Below are 27,157 nucleotides of genomic sequence, written 5' to 3' on the forward strand. Positions count from 1 at the left end.
CCGCAGGTCATCAATAAAATTATTTTTCTATTGAATTTCCTATTCCGCAGGTCATTAATAAAATTACTTTTCCTATTCTACAGGGTTATTAATAACATTCAGCCCTATTCTGCATTTCGACTTGGATTGGAATTTTTTCGATTTGGCAATTTTGGTATTCTGTGTTCCAATCTCTTTCGATCCAACTTCGAATCATTCGATTTTTTGTATTCTGCATTTCGATCGTAGTTCCGTTTTTCTAAGTTGTAAATTAGTTGCCGGAAAAATATTTTCTTTTTATTTTTTTATTAATTTATAACAGAATTTTAACAAAAATGTAAGTAAAACTTGTTAAGAAACGTAGAAGGCTTGATGATGATTGTTTTTTATATGTTTCCAGGTCAAAAACAATATGTCGATGTCGAAGTCCTTGGACGTATTTGCCCCGCAAAAGTATCTAACACATACTTGAAAGCATCCTTGTTAAGTCGAAAGTTTTTTTTTGAACCTAGATAAGAAAATATGTCATTAAACTTTACCACTTTTAAGTTCAATTTCTTACAATTCGTCACTCATCTCAAATAGATTACACAAATCTCGCAGTATTTGCCTTTCCATTCTCGCCTGGCCATTTTCGTATGCGTTGCTTTCCAACTCCACAAATAACGCCGCGGCTATTGATTCCATTATAATAGACAGCTATAATTTGTGTCTGTTCGTTGGGTCCAGTTATATGCCAAAGCAAGCTGCCGGCGTAGAGGAAGGTGAAGCGAAAACGTAAACAATCCTTGCGGAAAGAATAAATAAACCTTTATAAAGTAATTTAGGCCAGTGCAATGAGATTAGCATCCTTAAAATTCAGAAAATGTTAACTATATTCGTGCAGGAATCCGTTTTAACAAAACTCGGTGGCCACGGCAGGGAATTGGCCAAAAGAACGACAAAAACACACTTACAATTATGAAAGCACTTCACTCAAAAAAATATAACACTGAGGCAATATATAATATTGCTTTTTTTTGTACAAAATGGCGTGGACAATAAAATATAAACGTTTTTCAGTGTTTTTTTACAAATTTTCTTTAATTTATTTTGTTCCAATGTTCACACATTCCGTACCAACAGCTGATTTCGAAAAATCATTTGCTCTTCCTCTTCTCTTTACGATTCCGTCGTAATGCAGAATACCAAACTTCGATTAAAGCGGAGCGTAGAACGGGAACGTAATCGAAATGCAGAATAGGGGTGATTATTTTCCTATCGGTATTTTATATTCTACAGGGCCCTATATGTATCTCTACTATTTACCTTATGACCTCTCTAAAAGGCGAGATTTTCCTTGATGAAACAGGTCAAACTTATATTTATATTTTTAAAAAATAATGAAGATTAATGATTTAGTATATCCTATCGACTAAATAAAGGAGATTTAGTTTTCCTTACCTTGACTATTTCTATTAAACAAAGCTTTTGCATTGTTAATAAAATTAAAGCGTATAGAATAGGAGGATGGTTACAGTCAACATTTGCTGAAAATTTACATTTTTCTAAAAAAGCGGGATATTTGAACGTATTATATACAGTAGATTGGGTAAATTCAGTTTCTGCTAGAGCAAGAAGTAGTTATATAGTGATAATTGGTTAAACAAAAGGGTACAGTGGATGCAAACATTTTTCATATTCTCTTATACCATTTTTCATATTTTCCAGCAATATTTTTATTAGATCTTATGTGTCATGCGATTTTCTGGGTGGCCTTCCCAGATGGTATCGTCATGATATTTATGAAGAATTTCTTTAATTTCTGTCGACATTTGTCACATGCATAACTTCTGGGGTCAATGCAAATATTAGATCTTTGAGAACTTGGGTACCTATTTTATTTTTTTTTATTTTTAAATATGCTTACTCGAGTATTCATTGTTCTTGACCAATTTGTCTCCTAAGGGACAACTGTCTTTTTCTCTCACAAGTCCTAGATTGCCGGCATTTTTAAGCCTGGTTGAATATTGTCCTAAGTCAATAACTTCCTCAAAAATCTACTTGCTTGTATTACGCTACAATTTTTCTATCCTTTTGGATGAAAGCGAGCGTGACATGTCTAATTGCAAATTTATTTATTAAGCGCTTTATTTATAATAAGGTTCTCTTTGTGACTTTTTATTTTCTTCATTATGGCTGGTTTTGAAGTTTCCGATCTTGTGGTAACTTTAGGTATTTTGCATATTTCCACTTACGTAAGGTACGTATGTTGCGAAAGGTTTCTGGTATAAATCTTCTACTTTGACAGCTACTACTGTGAATTAGCAAATTCTTTAACCTAGACAGTGCTAATGAAGCTGTCTTAATAAATTCTTCTATTGAGTGAGGCATTTTGCAGTGATTCATTTGTAATATTTACTGTTATTATCGAAATTGGGTTGAATTTAGAGGATTTAGGGTGCTAAATTTGAATATTATATCAAAGCACGATTCCGCAGGTTGAAACTGCTAGCCTAACATCTGAAATGTTTGGGTTAATTTTTGGCTCTGGTTCAGCTGGTGGTTTATATTTTAATATTCTATTCTCTGATGTTTCAGAGTTTCGTTTTCCTACCTCGTAACCAACTATGGGGTTAATTTTTGTCCACGAAGACATTTTAAAGATTATGATTGAAAGGCAAAATTAAACAGAAATTAGAAATTTATTCCTGTTTCTTTGGGGGTGGGGGAAAAATGCTAATTTATGCTTATTTATTTGTTTTTTATGTTTATTATATTAAGCATTCCTTTTTACTTTTATTATTTTTTCTTTATTTAGTGAGCATTATAGAAGTTATTATTTAAAAGGTTTATTTCTAAAAATTTTTGTTCTTAAGGGAAAATTTGTTTAATTTAACATTTTTAACATTTTTAAATTTTCTTACAAAATCTTCTGAATTTTTTTTAGATGATGAATTGTTAAATACAGTTTATTTTATTTTTTTGTTTAACTATTAAAAATTAATTCCCATGCTATTTTCTTTTTTTTCATTTTTTTTTCTCTTTTTGTATTTTGGTAAAACATCATTAAACATTTCAAAAAAAATTTTTTTTTCAACACCCAAATGTTTACATTGCTGGAAATTTTAATTTAGTTTAACTAATTTGTCGAAAATTTGGTCAAATTGGCTATGATTTATATGTCCTCTTCTGGGAACATATCTCAAAATTAGTAAAAAAAAAAAGGTTTTTGCAGCAGAAATTTTAATTGTTGCTTGTCAATAGGCAGCCGTTAGGTTGCCCGAATATTTTTCCTGCTTAAAAATAATGTCTAAATTGTTAAAACTATTTCAAAATTAAGCTGATTATACTTATTATGCATTCTTATACTTATGCTGCCAGTCCTGTTGTTATACCACCTTATCACCGTTTATACCACCTTATCACCGTTATGTTCCCTCCAAGGTAATATCAATATTTTTACTGGTCATATTCACTGCTCCTACATAATTTCCATTATAAAGCCCGTAATTTATTATGATAAAAATTGCTAAATGGCGTCATTTTTTGAGTGCTCCAAATTGGTCAAATCCACTGCTCCTGCATCAGTTCGATTATAAAGCCCATAAATTGCTAAATGGTTTCATTCTTGAGTGCTCCAAATTGGTCATATCCACTGCTCCTGCATCAGTTCGATTATAAAGCCCGTGAATTATCATAAAAATTGCTAAATTGCGTCATTTTTGAGTGCTCCGAATTTAATTCATCGAAAACATTATTTGCTTCTTTTACAAGGCTTAGGCTGTAATCAGCCAGTAAAATCATTGCCAGCTATGAAATTAGGCTGATAATTCAGCCAGTAGAATCATAGGCAGGATCGCCATGTAAAATATTAAAATGCAATAAAAAGAGTTATGACCTTAATGAGTGAATTCTGAATGAATTTTTATTCAAATATTTCAGCTTATTTATATTAAATTATTCTAAACATATTCTTACATACATATTTACATTTAAGCATACATACTTACATGCATATCTACCTTAAGCATACATACTTACGTACATACATACAACTCGATACAAAATATGTACCTACACATCTGTGTTGAGCTGTGACTTCTATGGGAAATGCAATGTTTGCAAATTTGCTAGAATTCAAATTTGTTTGGTTGTGTGTTGTACACACACCTGTATTAAATCGTGTGAATGGCTATGTCAGCAATAATTATCAAATGCATATTTATGTGTTGATGAACATTTAGACTATTTTTGTATCAGGGTAGCATATTAGACTGATTTAAATACTTGGCATTAAATTGTTGGCTGTTTACACTACATCATGGGTTCGTCGCTTAAAATATCAATAACAAAAACAATTTATTTGAATTGACATTTCATACATAATACCCAAATATGGTTGAGCTTCTAGTAAATTTTTTCTGCTCGCTTAGAAAAAATTTCAATTCAACGTCCCATTATGCGTATTTTTTCTCTAGCTTCTTAATTTTTTCCGCATGCTCAGAACAAAATATAAAGTGGAAAACAAAAGCAAACTAAGTGAGAATATTTGTGTTGGTTGAAATTTTTTTCTAAGCGACCAAAAAAAAATTAGAAGCGATCAAAAAAAGGCCTTAGTTAGCAAAGGACTAACCTAAAAAATTTACGTGGAAATTGACAAAAAAGTTTATCTTCACCTTCACTGAGAAAAACGAAGTTTCGAAAACACTGTTGGGCCTTTGTGAATTAAGGTAACGATATGTACCTATGTAATAGCTTAACAAGTAAATTGTTACATCAAAAGTAAGATTTATTTTTTTATTGACATACTTCTATGTGTGTAATCTTTTCTCTTCTATTTTCACAGGTCAAAATGCGATACAAGTGAAGATATCATAACTGAGAACAATAATATCAAAGAAGATATTAATAAAGTAATGATTCCACATACGTCTCAAGCCCTCTATAGCTATTCCGAATGGTTTGATTCATACAATCCCACAGCAGCAAAAGAAAATGGAAATGTTAATACTCTTAGTGATGTTTCTGTAAATTATTTTATTCCCTACGAAAACGTTAAATTGTGTGACGTTATTGGCGAAGGGGAATTCGGATCTGTATATCGTGGTCGATTGAAGAGTTGTGATAATGAAGTTAATGACCATAAAGTCTATCGTGAGATAGCGATTAAAACGTTACGTGATGAACATTGTCGCACTAGTAAGCATGATTTTTTACGTGAGGCCTCTGTAATGTTTCGTTTAAAACATCATTGTATTGTCCAGTTAATTGGACTTTCTAAAAGGAATAATTTGATGATGATCCAAGAGCTAGTTCCTCTTGGATCGATGTTAAATTTTATTCAAAACAATCGTAGACAACTTTATCCAAATCGCGAACTAAAACTTTGGGCATCGCAAATAGCTTGTGGTATAAACTATTACGTTCAAAATATGATTTAATATTAATATGGAATTCTTTAGGAATGCAGTATCTGGAAGCTGAACATTTCGTACATCGCGATTTGGCAGCTCGAAATATTCTTTTAGCATCATTGCATCAGGCAAAAATTAGTGACTTTGGTTTATCTCGTGCACTAGGATCGGACAATTCCTTCTATGAAGCCCGCCATGGTGGAAAATGGCCAATTAAATGGTAATATTTAGAAGTAGTATGTTTATTACAATTATTTCATAAACATTCACATTGTCAAGGTACGCACCAGAAAGCTACAAAAACGGTATATTTTCACATTCAAGTGATGTATGGTCTTACGGTGTAACATTATGGGAAATGTTTTCACTAGGTGAAGCACCTTATGGAGACATGCTAGGTTCCGAAGCTGTACAATTAATTGAAGACGGAAAACGTTTGTGTCAGCCATCAGTTTGTCCCCCCAATATTTATAATATTATGGAAAAATGCTGGCAATATAATCCAAAAGATCGGCCAACCTTCAGGTTCTTGATGGAATTTTTTATCAACGATCCAGACTATCAAAATATAATGGAACTTGTTAAGACTAAAAGTATTAGTTGAGTTGTACATATTCGATACTTTATGTTAATTAAGGTAGTCTTACTGTATATTTGCTATATATGTTTAAGGCTGACGACAGAGTGGAAGTGAGAAGCGTTGCTGTCAGAAAAGCTACAATCTTGAAAAATATATGAAAATACAGTCAGTATCCAAAGAAAGTGTATACACGTCTGATGTAATAGAAAATATGTAATTCCTTTCAATTTAAGGCAAAAACAAAATAAAACTCACAACAAAAAAGGCTATGGACGAAAAATCGGAAATACTTCAGTGTCAAAATAAAGTGTACAAACTGGGGTTCGTGTGTTTGCAAGGACAGAAGCCGTTACACCCGTTATACAGACACTGGCTTTGGATGGCAGGAGATTTATTTGAAGTGTCTGGGTAGTCGATTTCTTATTTATATTGGCAGAAGAACATTTTTCGCAATATAAAAAAAAAATTATCGACATTTGCGAACTTGTAATAAAAACCATTAAGAAGGGAAAACCCAGCACCGAATTGTCGATATTAATATTATAGAAGTCACGACACTAAGAAATGTTATTGATAAAGAAAACAAGTAAGGAAGGCGAAGTTCGGGTGTAACCGAACATTACATACTCTATGGTGACAACATAAGGACAAATAACCATGTAGGAAAATGAACCGAGGGTAACCCTAGAATTTGTTTGTACGATATGGGTATCAAATGAAAGGGGTTAATGAACATTTTAAAAGGGAGTGGGCCTTAGTTCTATAGGTGGACGCCTTTTCGAGATATCGCCATAAAGGTGGACCAGGGGTGACTCTAGAATGCGTTTGTACAATATGGGTATCAAACGAAAGGCTATAATGAGTATTTCAAAAGGGCGTGGGGTTTAGTTCTATAGGTGGACGCCTTTTCGAGATATCGCCATAAAGGTGGACCAGGGGTGATTCTAGAATGTGTTTGTACGCTATGGGTATCAAATTAAAGGTATTAACGAGTGTTTTAAAATGGAGTGGTGGTAGTTGTATAGGTGGTCGCCTTTTCGAAATATCGGCATAAAGGTGGACCAGGGGTGACTCTAGAATGCGTTTGTATAATATGGGTATCAAACGAAAGGTGTTAATGAGTATTTTAAAAGGGCGTGGGGCTTAGTTCTATAGGTGGACGCCTTTCTGAGATATCGCCATAAAGGTGGGCCAGGGGTGACTCTAGAATGTGTTTGTACGATATGGGTATCAAATTAAAGGTATTAATGAGGGTTTTAAAAGGGAGTGGTGGTAGTTGTATAGGTGGTCGCCTTTTCGAGATATCGGCATAAAGGTGGACCAGGGGTGACTCTAGAATGCGTTTGTACAATATGGGTATCAAACGAAAGGTTATAATGAGTATTTCAAAAGGGCGTGGGGTTTAGTTCTATAGGTGGACGCCTTTTCAAGATATCGCCATAAAGGTGGACCAGGGGTGACTCTAGAATGCGTTTGTACAATATGGGTATCAAACGAAAGGTGTTAATGAGTGTTTTAAAAGGGAGTGGGCCTTAGTTCTATATGTGGACGCCTTTTCGAGATATCGCCATAAAGGTGGACCAGGGGTGACTCTAGAATGTGTTTGTACAATATGCGTATCAAACGAAAGGTGTTAATGAGTGTTTTAAAAGGGCGTGTGGCTTAGTTCTATAGGTGGACGCCTTTTCGAGATATCACCATAAAGGTGGACCAGGGGTGACTCTAGAATGTGTTTGTACGATATGGGTATCAAATTGAAGGTATTAATGAGGGTTTTAAAAGGGAGTGGTGGTAGTTGTATAGGTGGTCGCCTTTTCGAGATATCGGCATAAAGGTTGAACAGGGGTGACTCTAGAATTTGTTTGTACGATATGGGTATCAAATGAAAAGTGTTAATGAGTATTTTAAAAGATAGCGATCCTTAGTTCCATAGGTAGACGCCGTTTCGAGATATCGCCATAAAGGTGGACCAGGGGTGACCCTAGAATTTGTTTGTACGATATGGGTATCAAATGAAAGGGGATAATGAACATTTTCAAGGGAGTAGGCTTTAGTTCTATAGGTGGACGCCTTTTCAAGATATCGCCATAAAGGTGGACCAGGGGTGACTCTAGAATGCGTTTGTACAATATGGGTATCAAACGAAAGGTGTTAATGAGTGTTTTAAAAGGGAGTGGGCCTTAGTTCTATATGTGGACGTCTTTTCGAGATATCGCCATAAAGGTGGACCAGGGGTGACTCTAGAATGTGTTTGTACAATATGCGTATCAAACGAAAGGTGTTAATGAGTATTTTAAAAGGGTGTGGGGCTTAGTTCTATACGTGGACACCTTTTCGATATATCGCCATAAAGGTGGACCAGGGGTGACTCTAGAATGTGTTTGTACGATATGGGTATCAAATTAAAGGTATTAATGAGGCTTTTAAAAGGGAGTGGTGGTAGTTGTATATGTGAAGGCGTTTTCCAGATATTGGCCAAAATGTGGACCAGGGTGACCCAGAACATCATTTGTTGGACACCGCTAATTTATTTATATATATAATACCACGAACAGTATTCCTGCCAAGATTTCAAGGGATTTATTTCGCCCTGCAGAACTTTTTCATTTCATTCTACTTAATATGGTAGGTGTCACACCCATTTTACAAAGATTTTTTCTAAAGTTATATTTTGCGTCAATAAACCAATCCAAATACCATGTTTCATTCCTTTTTTCGTATTTGGTATATAACTATGGCATTATTTTCGTTTTTGGTAATTTTCGATATCGAAAAAGTGGGCGTGGTCATAGTCGGATTTCGGCCATTTTTTATACCAATACAAAGTGAGTTCAGATAAGTACGTGAACTGAGTTTAGTAAAGATATATCGATTTTTGCTCAAGTTATCGTGTTAACGACCGAGCGGAAGGACAGACGGTCGACTGTGTATAAAAACTGGGCGTAGCTTCAACCGATTTCGCCCTTTTTCCCAGAAATAAGTTATCGTCCCAGAATCTAAGCCCCTACCAAATTTCACAAGGATTGCTAAATTTTTGTTCGACTTATGGCATTAAAAGAATCCTAGACAAATTAAATGAAAAAGGGCGCATATCATTACTGGAGTTGAACGTTGACATAATTTACTTATATCATGCGCGGTTCCAGGGGGGGGAGGGGGGGGGCGGAGGAACTAGGTAGCCCGTGTTAGCCAGCGCGAGTCAAGTGAATGTGCTGCTACAGCAACAACCACTAAGCCATTGCGTCAGAAATACAATTCAAAATTTGAATTTGAGTTGCAAAGCATGCTGTGATAATTTATTTATTTATTTATCTCGTTTTAATCTAGAAAATGTGAACATTTTCATACAGATTACAAGAAAAAAAAAAATAGACACATAGTTATTTAATCGTAAAAACTAAAAGTTACCTAAAAGTTTAGGTACATAAGTCATTTAATATCGATTTAAACATATGTTTTGTGGAGGAAAAGTCCAGACCCACAGGATTTGATAGCATATTAAACTCTTTTAAAGCTCTTGAAATTGGAGCATTAGACGCGTAATTTTTTCTAACCGTGTCCAGCCAGAAAGTATCGTGATTGCGTAGACTCCTCTGTGGGATGTTGAAACAAATTCTGGCCAGCAGAAACGGGCAGTCAATCGCTCCACTTATCAAGTCAAAAACAAAGGTGAGAGACAGAATAGAACGTCTACTGTTTAACGATTTTAAGCTTATGAGCAAACAGCGACTACTGTAAGAAGGAATCGGGTCATTGAAATGCAACGACCGTAGGGCAAAGCGAACAAAAACTTTTTGCACACGTTCAAGCCTGGTAATGTGACAATTATAGAATGACCTCCAGATAAAGACGGCGTATTCTAATTTAGACCGCACAAGAGAGGTGTATAGCAATTTTAATGTGTAAGGATCGGTAAAATCAGAGCTAAATCGTTTGATGAAGGCAAGTGTTGAATATGCCTTCGCTATTATGTAATTCAAATGGGTTTGAAACAGTAATTTACAATCGAATACAACACCAAGATCAGTAATTTCACTTAAAGTGGATAATCGAAGACCATCGATTTTATACCATGTGGGTAACGGACAGCGAGACTTTGAGTAGCAAACATGTGAGCACTTTTTTATATTAAGATTCAACTTATTACGTTTACACCAGTCGGCAACATTATCTATATCAGATTGTAGCCTTACCATATCTTCATTGCTCGTAATTGTCGAAAAAATCTTAAGATCATCAGCGTACAACAGAAAATTTGCGTAATTGAAACAGCTGGTTATATCATTGATGAAAATTACGAAGAGAAGCGGGCCCAGTATGCTACCCTGTGGAACCCCAGAAGTCGCAATGAAAGGATCAGATGATGCCCCATCAACCGTAACCACACATTTACGAGAGGAGAGATAGGATTCAAGCCATTTTAAAAGAGTGGAATGAAATCCTAGAGCTGTCAGTTTCAATAATAAAATTGTGTGGTTCACCTTGTCAAAAGCTTTTGAAAAGTCAGTGTAAACTGAATCAACTTGAAGGCGATTTTGAAACGCAGAAATGCAGTATTCCGAAAATACGGCGAGGTTTGAGACTGTTGAGCGACCTTTAACAAAACCGTGTTGTTGAGCGGAGATCAAGTGATTTACCGTAAAATAAATTTTATTTTTAACTATAGCCTCAAATAGTTTTGAGACTGATGATATCTTTGAAATTGGCCGATAATTCGCAATATTGTTTTTATTACCACTTTTAAACACTGGAGTGATAGAACTGACTTTCCACGCATCAATAAACACTCTTCGTTCAAGTGATTTATTGAACATAACTAACAATGGGGAAGCAAGGGCAGAACATTTTTTTAATAGGTATGAAGACAACCCATCCACATCGGTTTTAGTAGACATCTTCAGTTGTCGGATTCCTTCTTCTATATCAGCGAGCGTTAGGGTTAGCGATCCAAAATTTATTGGGGAATTTATGTTCGTGTAACACACCTGATCAAAGTCAGTGCCAGCTTCGAAGTTTGACTTGAAGAAATCAGCAAAGAGATTAACAGCTTCAATAGTGGAGTGCGCTTTGGTCTCATTGAGATAGACAACAGAAGGTATACTCGAACACGATTTTCTGGAATTGACATATCTCCAAAATGATTTCGAGTTTTGCTTTATATCCGATTCGAACTTACGAGTATAATTACGCTTCAAGTCCCTGTTCATGGATTTAAATTTACTCGAATAAAACAGAAATTTCTCTTTATATATAACAGATTTGGACAATTTAAACTTCTTGAAATATTTGTTTCTTAAATTCTTAACTTTTAACAATCGTTCTGTATACCAAGGTATTTTATATCTGGGTTTCTTAAGAATTGGGATGTGCTTAACGCAAATCTCACCTAACTTATATTTAAAGATTTCAAAGCAGTTGGCAACATCAACGTTGGAAAATATTGAATTCCAATCAATGGCATCAACTGCAAGGTTAACCATATCGGCATCCATTCGACTGAAGCAGAAATTAGTAACTTGTTCATCATAATGAACCGAATTAAACTCATAGAATTCGACCTTTAAAACGAATGGTATATGATGAATACCAGGAGTAGATAAAGGATCAAGGCATTCAAATAAAGAAAAATGTACATTATCGTTGACAAAAATTAAGTCTAAAATGCGAGAAAGCCGATTTCGAAAACCATTTATCTGAGAAAGGCCGCAACTGGATAAGTTATCAACCAAGTAGGATTCAGATATACTATTTACGTTATTTGCATATAGCTCATTACTATCATCAATATAAGACCAAACAATATTTCCCAAGTTGAAGTCACCCATGACACAGATACTATCATTATTATGACTAGATGCTACTGATAAAATATTGTCCACATGTGCTCGGTATAGCATATCGTTGCTTGTCGGAGGTATATAAGAAGCGCAGATTAAAATGTTTGAAACGCCTTTTACTGCCACGCAGACCTGATCCAATAATGTATCATCATTCTTTAATGTCACGAGTGACGAGCGAAATTTCCGATTAACTGCTATAAGAACACCTCCGCCTCTACTGTGACCAGTTTTAATATAATCACGGTCCTTTCGAAACACATTGTATAAATTCGAATCGAAATATTCATTATCAAAGAAACTCTCGTTTAGCCACGTCTCAACGAGAACAACAATATCATAGTCCAGGTGCGAGCTCAAGGCATAAAGCAGCTTAGATTTGGTTCTCAACCCAGAAACATTTTGATAATATATTTTTAATTTTTTGGCAGGATTGTTATTAACGGAACTGGTTATCGTTGTTGTGTTGATACACCTTCTTGGTGAAAAAAACGAAACGGACGAATTTTCACAAATTCAGGCCATATAGCTGGATTAAGCACCTTATCAAATGAACATTCCGAAACACCCAATTTGAAATTGACTTTGGTTAGGCTATGTATGGAAATGTCTTTCTTTACCAATGTATGACATATCAATATATTGGGTTCAATTTTAGCATGACTTGAAACATACGATAATATATCAGATTCCTTAATAGTAGGCAAAAATGACGAAATATGCATAAACTTGAAAACTGGAACTACTTTTAACTCGCTGGTATTACAATTACCAATAACAATGGGCTTACTTAATTTCCTTCGAGTACTTTTTGCTTGAATTTCCCGCTGGGTTACTTGGCGCACTGTGGATGCAACAGCAGATTTAGCAACAGTTGCAAATGTAGGCGTAGCAGAGGCGACGCAGCATGAGGTGTCACTGCTAGCTTACGCTTAACATTTTTAGTGCCTGCAGCATTACGCACTTTAGATTGGGACGTTGACGTCATTTCACTATCAATAGGTACATCATTGACAGAAGAGGAAGGCAAAATAGTAACGTCATCATTTGTGCTCATTTGAGGTTCTGACTCATTTGCAATTATGTTTCCTTTATTTTTGAATTTATTGGCTTTACGCTCTCAGCATTCGCAGCAATAATTTCAGCGGTTGTAGGCTGCTTTGGTAGGTTAATAGCTAATTTAGCAACAATGCTACTAAGATTTTTAACTTCAATAGTTAGTGTTGAGAGAGCGGAATCTTTAGCATCAACCTGAGAGCGCAAAGAGCGAACTTCGGCAATAAGATCATCAGATTTCAGCAGTAGATTTTTGTTGTCTTCATGCAATGCATTGACACGTAACAGAATGTGTTGATTCTCTTGCCTTACTTTACTAAGCTCATTAGCAAGAAAAGCAATTTGATGCTTCGGATTATGCACATCTTCACTGACATCAGATATATTATTTGTTTTAAGCGGCAGAGTTGACAGGGGCTGCGAACGTATAGATGAGCGCCTCTCAGCTGAGCAGGCTTTGCAGAAAAAAGGCTTTCCTAAAGTGAGCAGAAAATCCAAGTCACTCTGAAGCAAACCTACACATTCAAGGTGAAAAAACTCTTTACATCCATTGCACTGCACTTTTGGATTCTCACGGTTCACTTTTTGACCGCAGTTGCACGGCATATTAAGTTTTATCACTCTCTGATTTATGTTTGTGTTAATGTACGTTCGTTGTACAGAAATTATGATTTATTGGTATCATTTAATTTATCCAACCTTCACTTTAATAGTATTGCACTTTGTCTTTTTTTATTATTTCTTAAATTTTACCCAAGAGAAAAAAGACTATAGTCATTTTTATTTTATTTTTAAACTCATAAAGTGTACAAAACACAGAGCGATTAGTAAAACACGTCCGAACAAGATGAGCAAACAATATTTATAGCGGTATTCTAGCGAAATATATTTTTTTGTGAAATCTAAACGAAGTCAAAGTGTAATTGCGGGTCGTAGAGAGTCATTGTGTTGCGATTTTAATTGCGTTATTGGTTTGTACTGTGAAAATTAATTATTTAGGAATAATTCCTGTAAACAAAAGACACTGTAATGGTAAGTAGTTTTTCGTATAAACTAAATTTTTTCGAATATTCGCCGATATCTAATTGTGCGACTTTTGGCAATTGATTAAAATAATACGTAATTTATTGATACTTCCCATTTATGTTACTGAGGAAGTTTAACAATTTCCCTAGAGAAAATGAAAAGTATTTAGTGCAAAAGCGCAGTTTGAACGTCAAGTGCTTCGTAATTTTGAGAAGAATATTTATTTTTCTTAAGAAAACTAGAATAGTTTAAACTTATGCGAGAGATTAGTTGGGCAAAGCAGCTGAAAAAAACATGAACTTACAAGTTATAGTTTGAAATTCCATTTCCAAATGACATTCCCATTAAAATTTCCAATCATAAGAGCTTTATAAACCTATTTATTTTTTTTTATGAATAAAGGGTTTAATTTTTGAAGAGGATTAAAAATATTGTTAGTGCTTTGCCCACGCTTTGGCTGCAACAATTTATAAACTCTTCTTGATAAGCTGTGGAATACCCGAATGAAATTCTTATTTAAGTACATACATGCTTTACAGACAGACCGCCAGAGTCCACAAGTTCTGTCACTGAAGCAGACAATTCTAGATGTGAAATGGAGAGTTCGCACGCTAGCATACCATCTACCTCAAAAGCTGCACAACTTCAGCAAATTCTTTATGATCCAGTAAAAGTTACGAACGACGTAGGTGATTATATAGGACAAAGAATCGACGATTACACAAAGAAATCTTTGCTTGAAAATCCTTGGGTTCCTCCAGAAAATTATACTTTTCCATTTTCAGCGAGAATGGTTTCTGGTAAAGAGATTAAAAATTATATAACCCATAAACATTTAAATGCTTACAAAGAATGGCTTGTACTATCCAATGTGAAACAGGGCCTCTTCTGTAAATATTGCCCATGGTTCACGCCCCTAGATGGTCGCAAAATTTCTTTGGGAGCTCTCGTAGCTAAGCCATTAACAAATTTCAAGAACTTAGTTGGAACCAGAAACGATTTAGAAGTACACGCACAAAATATTTACCACAAAAATGCAATGGTTGCGGGAAAGGACTTCTTGAGAAACCATCATAACCCTCAAAATGAAGTAATAAGTCTTCTCGACAATAATTATCTTAGAGCGAAACAAGAGAATAGAGAAAAACTTGTACGAATTACGAAGGCTATTATTTTTTTAGGAAGGCAGAACATTGCACTCCGTGGTCACAGAGATTATGGGCCGTTGCTTTGGATCAAACTTGTAAGCAGAATGAGGGAAACTTTAGGGCAGTGCTCAGGTTGATGGTTGATTCAGGTGACAAACTTCTGGAATCTCATCTCAATAACACGTCTTCGAGAGCAACATATATAAGTAAAGACACACAAAATCAGCTAATTGAGTGTTGCAGGGCTGAAATATTACAGACAATTTTGATGAGAGTGACTCGAGCTGAATACTACTCGCTTGTTTTTGATGAATCTCCAGATCTTTCAGGAAAAGCTCAGGTAATACATATTTTTTACGTTATAATTAGAGAAAACCTGTGTCGTAATTTTGAAAAATAATTTGCCGGAATATATTTTTTAAACGAGTAATCGTTTTGCATACATTGCGGTTTATTCAAAACGCTTTTTAAATTTACTTTGTCATTAATTCGTTTCATATAGAGTTATTAGGAAGAAATATCCATACCAATTTCACACTGCATTTTCCGTGATAATTTGAATAGTAGCATGATTTGTTTCAGCTCAATTTTTGACATTCCGATGTCCAGTTTAATTTTCTTTTTGAATTTTAAAAAATACTTAATACTTATTAATATAATTTTTTTGGTTTTGGTTGGTTACAGGTTAGTATAGTACTTCGATATGTTGATTTTTCTGTAGAAGGACCCACCATAAGAGAGGACTTCTGCACGTTTTTGCATGCTTTTGATGAGCTATCCAAGAATACTACTGCAGATGCTTATGACTCTGAAGTGGAAGATGAAAATTCGTCGCCTACGACTGCTAAAGAAGACAACCAAACTGACAGAGAATTATCTTTAACGGGAGTCGGTCTCGGGCAAATGGTTTTGAAGGAAATGAAGAAAATGGGACTTAACATTAAATTGTGTGCATCAATAGGAACCGATGCGTGTGCCGTCATGCTCTCAGATTGCGGAGCCGTCAACGAAATCCGAAAAGAAGCAGAAAATGCTGTAGTAAGTCCCTGTTTCTCTCATAAACTCAACAGCAGCATATCCAAATCTGTAAAAGTACGAGTAATCGAGATAGTTTGCAGTACCATTCGAGAGGTCGACAAGTTCTTTAAAAAGTCGTATCCTAAGCGTGCCACAGCGTTATATAATTTACTTGGGGAACAACTTGTTCAATTATGTGAAACACGATGGGTGCAACGTCATGATGCAGTGATTCAGTTTGCTGCGAAAATGCCACTGATTGTGGATGCTTTGACAAAAATAAGTGAGTGGAGGAACAGAGAAACAGGTGGTAAAGCAACGGTTCTTATTGCAGCTGTGTGCAAATTTGAATTCATTGTCGGGCTCTTTTGTCTGTGTGATGTATTGTCGCTCACTCATTCACTCAGGGTCATACTCCAAAAGGAAATACCGCAGATCAAACTTTCAAGATTATTTATTCAGATGCGAAAAAAATTGGCGGAAGAACTAGATGTCAACGAGGGAAAACCAAAAACATCTAGCAGACAAACAGGACGCAACAATTACAGCATGCCAACTTGTGAAGATTACTACAGGGTCTCCGTGTATATTCCTCTGTTGGACAGTATCAGTGAAGATTTGAAAACTCGTTTTTCAAAAGAAGTTTTGGATGGATTCCAGTTATGTTCGCTGCTTCCTGAGAAAGTGTGTACTCTTAAGGCAAATGAAATTGAAAATCTGATCACCTGCTTGATTACAAGATTCAACGGTCTTCTGAATTATGACAACGTCGTTCAACGTTTAAGGCTTAAGGGCGAGTTGAATCAGTGGCAAATTCATTGGCAGCTCCAGCAAAATTTGAAAACAAATAAGTTGCCGACCTCTGCATGGGAAACGTTAAAGCAATGCGATGTCGATATATACCCAATAATTCACGTTTTTCTTCGCATATTCTGCACATTTCCTGTGACAAACGCGAGCTCTGAACGCTGTTTTTCCACCCTTCGCCGTTTGAAAACATGGCTCAGAACTACGATGCTACAAGAAAGATTGCTCGGTTTGGCACTACTACATACGCATTTCGACATTGAAGTAACACCTGAGAATGTCATTGACAGATTTGCGAAAATAGGACCACATCGTCTTGTTTTATGATTTAATTTGTTTCAACAATTGTATCATGTACAGAGTAAATATTGACTGTAATGAAATATTAATCTACATAGTAGTTTGGTCTACCATTTTACGTTATCACTTTATATATTTAAAAAAAATTCATCGTAAAATTTTATGTTTTTTTTTTAATTTACAAGCCAAATATGTATTTTATTAATAACTAAAAGTTATTGAAAGTGGTTCAATGAAATTTTATTTGAGATAAAGATTAAACAGCCAACGAATCTTGGAAAAAGGGAGTGGCACTGCCCATTTATGCTAAAAAGTTTGATTTTAGTAACCGCTTTACCAATTTGTACCAAACTCGATAGACGTATTGATTTCTATAAAAATTTAATACTCGTTTGAAGGCGAAATGCCTAAGCTTTAAAATAAATTTGATAAACTTTAGAGAAATGCAATAACGAAAAGTATATATTTATAAATTACTAAATTAATTCTTTTTTTTTTTTGAAATAAATAGATATCTTATTTTTCAGTAAAGTAACAAAATTGATTAGTAAATCTCTTTTTCATCGTTGTGATAAGAAGTGAGAAACTTATTTTATCTTAACATAGTCATCGTCACTGGAACCATTTCTGAGCTATACGCATCTGTAAGATCTTTTTGTGTTCTTACATACCTCATAGATGTTATGACTGGATCAGAAGAGATAGCTAACATGTTGAAAAGGTCTTCGTTTTGTCTAACTCGTGATACTTTGAAGGTGTTCATACATCTATATCTTTTGTAGTCCTTGTTCTTAGATTATTGAGCTTCTTCAGACAATTCTCCTAATGGTAAGCACTGGTACTCTATTAAATCTTTTCCATGTGCTAAAATTTTATGTACCGTTGGTGTAAGTTTCTTCTCAGGTTACTTTTGATGCAGCAACTCTGTAGTTTTAGATGCATATTCTCCAAATTTGGGTCCATTAACTGGTTCATGGCAGTTTAAAATATATAAAATTACTCCCAATCTTTTCACAATATCTCTATGAACTCCTGTTATGCGAGCAGTCACTTCATCCTTTTCAAAAAAATTTCTTGAGGAGTTACCATCATTTGTATTTCCGTATCCATACTTTGGACAGTCAACTCTAAAGCCAATCTCTTTATAGAATTATTTTTTTTTCTCCTGTTTTGTTTCTCCTTACATGTTGTATTGTCGTCGAAAACTTCTCCTTGTTGTGGTAGTGTATAAGCCAGCTTCAAAACAAATTCCATACATCTTATCCTAGCATGCAAAGGAGATATTCCATACTCATAATTTAGTTTGTCAGTTATTGAATCATCAAGATTTTCAAAACTCCTCGTATTTAAATAATATCGGGCGGTACAATATAGTTGATGACGGACGTGGATTTTTCCAATATTCTGAAGCTTCATCTTTTAGTAGTAATGGAACAATAGAAGTCATAAACATATTCAGCCCTATTCTGCATTTCGACTTGGATTGGAATTTTTTCGATTTGGCAATTTTGGTATTCTGTGTTCCAACCCCTTTCGATCCAACTTCGAATCGTTCGATTTTTTGTATTCTGCATTTCGATCATAGTTCCGTTTTTCTAAGTTGCAAATTAGTTGGCGGAAAAATATTTTCTTTTTATTTTTTTATTAATTTATAACAGAATTTGGACAAAAATGTAAGTAAAACTTGTTAAGAAACGTAGAAGGCTTGATGATGATTGTTTTTTATATGTTTCCAGGTCAAAAACAACATGTCGATGTCGAAGTCCTTGGACGTATTTGCCCCGCAAAAGTATCTAACACATACTTGAAAGAGTCCTTGTTAAGTCGAAAGTTTGTTTTGAACCTAAATAAGAAAATAAGTCATTAAACTTTACCACTTTTAAGTTCAATTTCTTACAATTCGTCACTCATCTCAAATGGATTACACAAATCTCGCAATATTTGCCTTTCCATTCTCGCCTGGCAATTTTCGTATGCGTTGCTTTCCAACTCCATAAATAATGCCGCGGCTATTGATTCCATTATAATAGACAGCTATAATTTGTGTCTGTTCGTTGGGTCCAGTTATATGCCAAAGCAAGCTGCCGGCGTAGAGGAAGGTGAAGCGAAAACGTAAACAATCCTTGCGGAAAGAATAAATAAACCTTTATAAGGTCTTTTAGGCCAGTGCAATGAAATTAGCATCCTTAAAATTCAGAAAATGGCAACTATATTCGGGCAGGAATCCGTTTTAACAAAACTTGGTCGCCACGGCAGGGAATTGGCCAAAAGAACGACAAAAACACACTTACAATTATGAAAGCACTTCACTCAAAAAAATATAACACTGCGACAATATATTCTATTGCTTTTTTTGTACAAAATGACGTGGATAATAAAATATAAACGTTTTTAGGTGTTTTTAACAAATGTTCTTTAATTTATTTTGTTACAATGTTCACACATTCCGTACCAACAGCTGATTTCGAAAAATCATTTGCTCTTCCTCTTCTCTTTACGATTCCGTCGTAATGCAGAATACCAAACTTCGATTAAAGCGGAGCGTAGAACGGGAACGTAATCGAAATGCAGAATAGGGGTGATTACTATCTGTAATTGTTTCGTCTACATTTATTCTTTGTTTATATGCGCTTTGTCCTGATATCCATCACAGCCCACTTAGTTATCAATGCTAGCTCCTTTGGCAGTGGTTTCAACTTTTCTTCAGTAAAACTTTGAAGGAGTCGTGTAGGCGTATGATCCATTAGGTTTTGTAGCTCAATTTCAGCTGATAATTCGGTTATTTTGGGACTTAGAGGAACTGCTTCTTTCTTGGCTTGAGTAATTTTTTTGTATCCAGGTAAAATATCGGCATTACGTTGCAATAATGACTTACGCAATATAATATATTTTTTCTTCGTTAAACCGATATCTATAAACAGCGCCAAAGCTTCTTCGGGAGTGTATTTCCTAGGTAGCGCATTTGGTGGTATGGGAAAGCTGTTTCTGATCCTCGTCAGTCGCACTGGTCTTGCTACCGCAACTGCTTCTGTTATATGAGACTTCACGTTTTCTTCGCCTTTTTTATATTTAATAGCCAGTGTTTCTGAAAGATGAGTCGTGGCCATAGCTTTTGTGGTATCAGACAGCTTCCTTTTCCTTGTGTAGGTAGAACACTCTTCTATGGGTTTTGTTGGTCTCCCTCTAGTTGGATTTGTTGACGTGCTAGGCGTTTCTTCGTCCAAAAAAGTTTTTTCAGCTAGCCACTTTTCATGCTTACTTAGAAATTTTGAATTGTTACGATAGACGTCCTTCCATTTTCTTTCTATCATAATGTATTGTAAACCAATTTTTTCTTCCAGGCCCTCCTTTTCTTGAATGCTTGTTTCACTCGCTAATTCTCTCATAATAGTCTCAACGAAGTCCCGTCTTGCCTTTGTAGATTTAAACACCGCAAATAGTTTCGAGTGTTCTAGATACATATTAGAATTGGCTTCGAGTGTATCTGACTAAATATTAATCTGTGAACTATATTTAAAAATACTATTCACTTTATTTAAGTAAACAGAATACTTAGTTCCTTAATCTCCAAAGACGAATGATAACGTGCATTGTATGATGGATAGCTTTATATATCTACTCAAATTATTAAAATGAATTTCAGGTTTACAATTCGTAACTAAAACAAGTAAAAACGGGACTGTCTTCGGCTGTGCCGAAGACTTCATACCTTTCATGAATGGGGCTGAACAATAATCTTAACCCGCTCGTAATCTCCGAATAATCGGATGTATAAGATAAGAAATATATAGTGAACAGATCTACATACCTTAACGATTTTTAAGATAAATATAAAATAAAAAACAGGTAGGTACTTTGTGTGAGGATGCAAAGTTTCAGGTTTTTTGTATAATATATATACCACCGACCTCTATGATTTTTTCAGACAACAATATATGCTATATACGTAAGCATATGGTGAAATTTGAAGCGTCTAGCTGTTAAAAAGGGGCAGAAATTGCGCACAGTTTCTTATCTGAACAATCGGTTGTATGAGGTATATACTATATATACCACCGATCTCAATGATTTTTTCAGACAACAATATATGCTATACACGTAAGCATTTGGTGAAATTTGAAGCTTCTAGCTGTTAAAATGGGGAAGAAATTGCGCAAAGTTTCTTATCTGAACAATCGGTTGTATGAGATATATACTATATATACCACCGGTATCTATGATTTTCTCAGACAACAATATATGCTATACACCTAAGCATTTGGTGAAATTTGAACATATCTAAACGATTTTTAAGATAAATATAAAATAAAAAATAGGTAGGTAATCTGTGTGAGGATGCAAAGCTTCACGTTTTTTGTGGTCTGCATGTAAAAACTATGACTACGAATCACGTCTTTCAAAAATATATGACGTAAACGTAACTATTTGATGTGAAATTTGATGAATTTTGAAGCTTCTAGCCGTAAAAAAGGGGCAAAAATGACAGTTTATATGAAGTATATAATATATATACCACCGATCTCTATGATTTTTTCAGACAACAATATATGCTATATGCGTAAGCATTTTGTGAAATTTGAAGCTTCTAGCTGTTAAAACGGGGCAGAAATTGCGCAAAGTTTCTTATCTGAACAATCGGTTGTATGAGATATATACTATGTATACAACCGATCTCAATGATTTTTTCAGACATCAATATATGCTATACACGTAAGCATTTGGTGAAATTTGAAGCTTATAGCTGTTAAAATGAGGCCGAAATCGCAAAAAAATATATATATACTATATATACCATCATATATATATTATATATATCACCGATCTCTATGATTTTTTGACACAACAATACATACTATATACGTAAGCAATCGGTGAAATTTGAAGCTTATAGCTGTTAAAATGGGGTAGACATTGCGAAAAGTTTCTTATCTGAACAATCGGTTGTATGAGATATATACTATATATACAACCGATCTCTATGATTTTTTTAGACAACAATATATGCTATATACGTAAGAAATCGGTGAAATTTGAAGCTTATAGCTGTTAAAATGGGGTAGAAATTACGAAAAGTTTCTTATCTGAACAATCGGTTGTATGAGATATATACTATATATACAACCGATCTCTATGATTTTTTCAGACAACAATATATGCTATATACGTAAGTATTCTGTGAAATTTGAAGCTTCTAGCTGTTAAAATGGGGCTAAAATTTGCGAAAATATATATATATATATACTATATATATATACTATATGTATATACTATATATACCACCATATATATACTATATATACCACCGATCTTTATGATTTTTTCAGACAACAATATATGCTATATACGTAAGCATTCGTTGAAATTTGAAGCCTCTAGCTCTTAAAATAGGGCAGTAATTACGAAAAGTTCCTTATCTGAACAATCGGTTGTGGGGGATATATACTATATATACGACCGATCTCATCAATTTTTTCAGGCAACAATACGTGCAATATACGAAAGTATATGGTGAAGTTTGAAGCTTCAATCTGTTAAATTGGGTAAGATATTACAAAAATCCTCTTTTTCTGAAAAATCGGTTGTATGGAGGATATATGCTATAGTGGTCCGATCCGGTCGGTTCCGACAAATGTCTAATCGGACACCCAAATACACCCGCTCACCAAATTTTATCAAGATATCTCAAAAATTGAGGGACTAGTTTGCATACAAACAGACCGACGGACAGACGGACATGGCTAAATCAACTCAGCTCTTCAACCTGATTATTTCAGTATACTTAATGGTGGGTCTGTTTATTTTCCTTTAAGGACTTACAATTTTCGGTTTCGTGACGAAATTAATATACCATTTCATTTTCATGAAAGGTATAAAAACAGGTAGGTACTTTGTGTGAGGATGCAAAGTTTCAGGTTTTTTGTGGTCTGCGTGTAAAAACTATGACTACGAATCACGTATTTCAACAATATATGACGTAAACGTAACTATTTGGTGAAATTTGATGAATTTTGAAGCTTCTAGCCGTAAAAAGGGGGCAAAAATTAGAGTTTATATGGGGTATATAATATATATACCACCGATCTCTATGATTTTTTCAGACAACAATATATGCTATATACGTAAGCATATGGTGAAATTTGAAGCGTCTAGCTGTTAAAAAGGAGCAGAAATTGCGCACAGTTTCTTATCTGAACAATCGGTTGTATGAGTTATATACTATATATACCACCGATCTCAATGATTTTTTCAGACAACAATATATGCTATATACGTAAGTATTTGGTGAAATTTGAAGCTTATAGCTGTTAAAATGAGGCCGAAATCGCAAAAAAAATATATATATACTATATATATATACTATATATACCATCATATATATATTATATATACAACCGATCTCTATGATTTTTTCAGACAACAATATATGCTATATACGTAAGCATTTTGTGAAATTTGAAGCTTCTAGCTGTTAAAACGGGGCAGAAATTGCGCAAAGTTTCTTATCTGAACAATCGGTTGTATGAGATATATACTATGTATACCACCGATCTCAACGATTTTTTCAGACATCAATATATGCTATACACGTAAGCATTTGGTGAAATTTGAAGCTTATAGCTGTTAAAATGAGGCCGAAATCGCAAAAAAAATATATATATACTATATATATATACTATATATACCATCATATATATATTATATATACAACCGATCTCTATGATTTTTTCAGACAACAATATATGCTATATACGTAAGCAATCGGTGAAATTTGAAGCTTATAGCTGTTAAAATGGGGTAAAAATTACGAAAAGTTTCTTATCTGAACAATCGGTTGTATGAGATATATACTATATATATAACCGATCTCTCTGATTTTTTCAGACAACAATATATGCTATATACGTAAGTATTCTGTGAAATTTGAAGCTTCTAGCTGTTAAAATGGGGCTAAAATTTGCGAAAATATATATATATATATATACTATATATATATACTATATATACCACCATATATATACTATATATACCACCGATCTTTATGATTTTTTCAGACAACAATATATGCTATATACGTAAGCATTCGTTGAAATTTGAAGCCTCTAGCTCTTAAAATAGGGCAGTAATTACGAATAGTTCCTTATCTGAACAATCGGTTGTGGGGGATATATACTATATATACGACCGATCTCATCAATTTTTTCAGGCAACAATACGTGCAATATACGAAAGTATATGGTGAAGTTTGAAGCTTCAATCTGTTAAATTGGGTAAGATATTACAAAAATCCTCTTTTTCTGAAAAATCGGTTCTATGGAGGATATATGCTATAGTGGTCCGATCCGGTCGGTTCCGACAAATATCTAATCGGACACCCAAATACACCCGCCCACCAAATTTTATCAAGATATCTCAAAAATTGAGGGACTAGTTTGCATACAAACAGACAGACGGACAGACGGACATGGCTAAATCAACTCAGCTCTTCAACCTGATTATTTCGGTATACTTAATGGTGGGTCTATCTATTTTCCTTTAAGGACTTACAATTTTCGGTTTCGTGACGAAATTAATATACCATTTCATTTTCATGAAAGGTATAAAAATGTATGTTGTTGACAAGTTCCAATAACAAAAACGACCTTACGGCCGTACTGAATTATATATACCTGCTCAGGCGCGTATTTATGCCCAAGGTTGTTTAACTTTGTTTGATGTAAAAAGTGAAGTTGCATCTGGACGCAGGCAGACTTTACGAATTTATGTAACTGAATATTTCACAAATAACTACTGTTAATTTGAGGGAGCACATATTTAAAATTTTTGTTTCCATCAAAGTTTTAAAAAGGGCCTAAAAATAGGCATTTCGAAAAACAGGTATATCCGCCAACTTTTAACAAAAAAAAAACAATTTTTTGTTTGTTTCAATCCTAAATTAAATTATCTTTAATGCTATACAAGAAAACGACAACCGGCCGCCTTATTTACACACAAAACCATTTTAAATATAACGAAAAAGAAGAAAAATTTCATATTTTTCCCAATGTTGAAAATTGATCAACTTTGAGCGGCTCTACCTGGTAAACTATAATTTTCTGTGAAAAAACATAATAATTTTCTGGAAAATTCTCTATTAGCGAAAGCTTTCATGATTTTTTTGATTTTTGCCATGTTTTACCGGCAGAGGCGCCACTGTGCGACGGTGAAGGATGTTGACTGCGAGGTAGAGGCCAGAAATGATAAGCTGCAACTAATTAGAAACAAAATTAGGAAAGGGCTGAAGTTGGCCCATGAAAGAAGTCAAAAGGTATACGACACTAGAAGTAGGGATGTCATGTTTCAAATTGGACAAGTATATATCTCCGAATCTTCAATCAAAGTTTCGAAATCGAAAACTACAACGCCAAGTTAGCTCCTAAACAAGTCAAATGTATTAATTTTTTATTTTTTATAGGAAATTCTATGTATGAACTTGGCGAAATATTTACATGTTTCTTTGTAGTGCTAGTACGTTTGTTTAATCTTTTTTGTAGTTTTTGCTTTTTCATTTTATAAACATTTTCTTGACGTATGTACTTATTTTATTAAATTATATAATTTTTTATTTTCCTTGATTTTATCATTTAGTTAATCTTAATTTTTTTATTTATTCCTTTATATATTTTCACTCAGTTGACTATATTTGGTTAGGTTAAGAGGGCGTGCGTGTGTATTACCCACACTTCCACTCGGAGACATTTTTGTCCATTGTGAGTCCGCACTAAGTGCAGTATGGCGGCACTTCGTTTAACCCCATTACCTCCTAGTGGTCCTCAACGAACCACTTGCTTTCTCTGATTAATCCAAGAAGAAGCGAAACGTCCGCCTTCCCAACCTCTGCCAGGCTTTGATCGACTACTCTTTCTGACAGCTTCTGCTATTGTTGTTGTTCTATTAACAGTGCTTCGCCCCATTCAATGGGCACGACTACTCACAAATTTTCATCAAAGTCCTCTAACGGAAGTCAAAGGAAACTGATTGTTTCAACAGAGGCGGACCACAGGGAGATAGGTTTTAGAGGCGCAGGTTCCACATTACAATTGAAAAGATGGTTGGTGTCATGTGCGGACACATCAAATGCAGGACATACATTACATAGGTCGGGGTTGACTCTGGACAAGTAAGAGTTTAACCTGTTACAGTATCCAGAACGAAGTTGGGCCAGGGTGACTCGTGTCTGCCTTGGTAGTGTGCTTTCTTCTTATGCAAGGGTGGGATATTGCATATTAATAACGGGGTTCACCGGGCGCGTCCTGACGAAGGCGTTTACCGATTCTGTGTGGATTTGGCTAAGGGCCTGTTTATGCTTGCCTGGATGTGTTAGCAGGTGCCGGATCTCGTCATAGTGCTTTAGGAGATGTTCCCTTAATCCCCGTGGAGGCGGTGCTAAATCAAGCAGTTGTTTGCTAGGGTGTCCTGGTTTGTGACAAGCCAGAACTGCTTGTTCAGCATTTCGTTGTGCTCTTTAATATTGAGCTCTTTGGACGCACTATGTAGATGTTGTTCGGGGGTCACAAGGAGACAGTTCTGATTGCAACATTTTGTCAGGCCTGTGGCCTTTTCCAGTGTGTATTTTTAAGACCAGGCGACCAGACTGGTGACGCGTAGCTCATGAGCGGCCGGCCAATTTCTTTGCACGTGGTTAGCAACATTTATTTATCTTTTCCCCATGTGCTACCGGCAAGCGACTTGAGGATTTGGTGCGACTTTGTACTTTAGAAACAATCTCGGTGGCATGAGCCTTGAAGGTTAGAGTATTATCGAACGTTACTCCTAAGATCTTTGGGTGACTGACAGTCGGTAGTGTGACACCATCGATGCGTACGTCCATTATTTGCGACATCTTTTCCTTCCACGTCGTAAACAGGGTGGCTGTGGATTTTGTCGGTGATAATTCCAAGTTGCGCGAGGTGAAGAAACCGGAAATATTGGGGAGATAGCTGTTTATTTTAGAAACTAATTCATCAATTGAAG

General features: G+C 34.9%; 2 protein-coding genes and 1 long non-coding RNA gene across 3 annotated transcripts in view; 1 reads left to right on the plus strand and 2 right to left on the minus strand.

Annotated features, from left to right (window-relative positions):
- The window catches only part of Shark (SH2 ankyrin repeat kinase), a 418,475-nt gene extending 412,310 nt beyond the window's left edge, over positions 1–6,165 (plus strand). Inside the window, exons 6-8 of the mRNA XM_067773047.1 lie at positions 4,808–5,370; positions 5,424–5,595; positions 5,655–6,165. Of these exons, the coding sequence (XP_067629148.1) occupies positions 4,808–5,370; positions 5,424–5,595; positions 5,655–5,979 (1,060 nt within the window). The 3' untranslated portion in view covers positions 5,980–6,165. The remainder of the gene's footprint in view (positions 1–4,807; positions 5,371–5,423; positions 5,596–5,654) is intronic.
- The window catches only part of Lipt1 (Lipoyltransferase 1), a 514,034-nt gene that overhangs the window by 56,046 nt on the left and 430,831 nt on the right, over positions 1–27,157 (minus strand). The window lies entirely within an intron of this gene.
- LOC137244286 (uncharacterized) lies at positions 269–6,420 on the minus strand. Its single transcript, XR_010950877.1, has 2 exons — positions 936–6,420; positions 269–766 (listed from the first exon to the last, which is right to left on the minus strand). It is a non-coding gene; the product is annotated as an uncharacterized lncRNA (long non-coding RNA).

The sequence above is a fragment of the Eurosta solidaginis genome, chromosome 3 (assembly GCF_040869045.1).
Source record: "Eurosta solidaginis isolate ZX-2024a chromosome 3, ASM4086904v1, whole genome shotgun sequence".
NCBI classification, from domain to species: domain Eukaryota; kingdom Metazoa; phylum Arthropoda; class Insecta; order Diptera; family Tephritidae; genus Eurosta; species Eurosta solidaginis.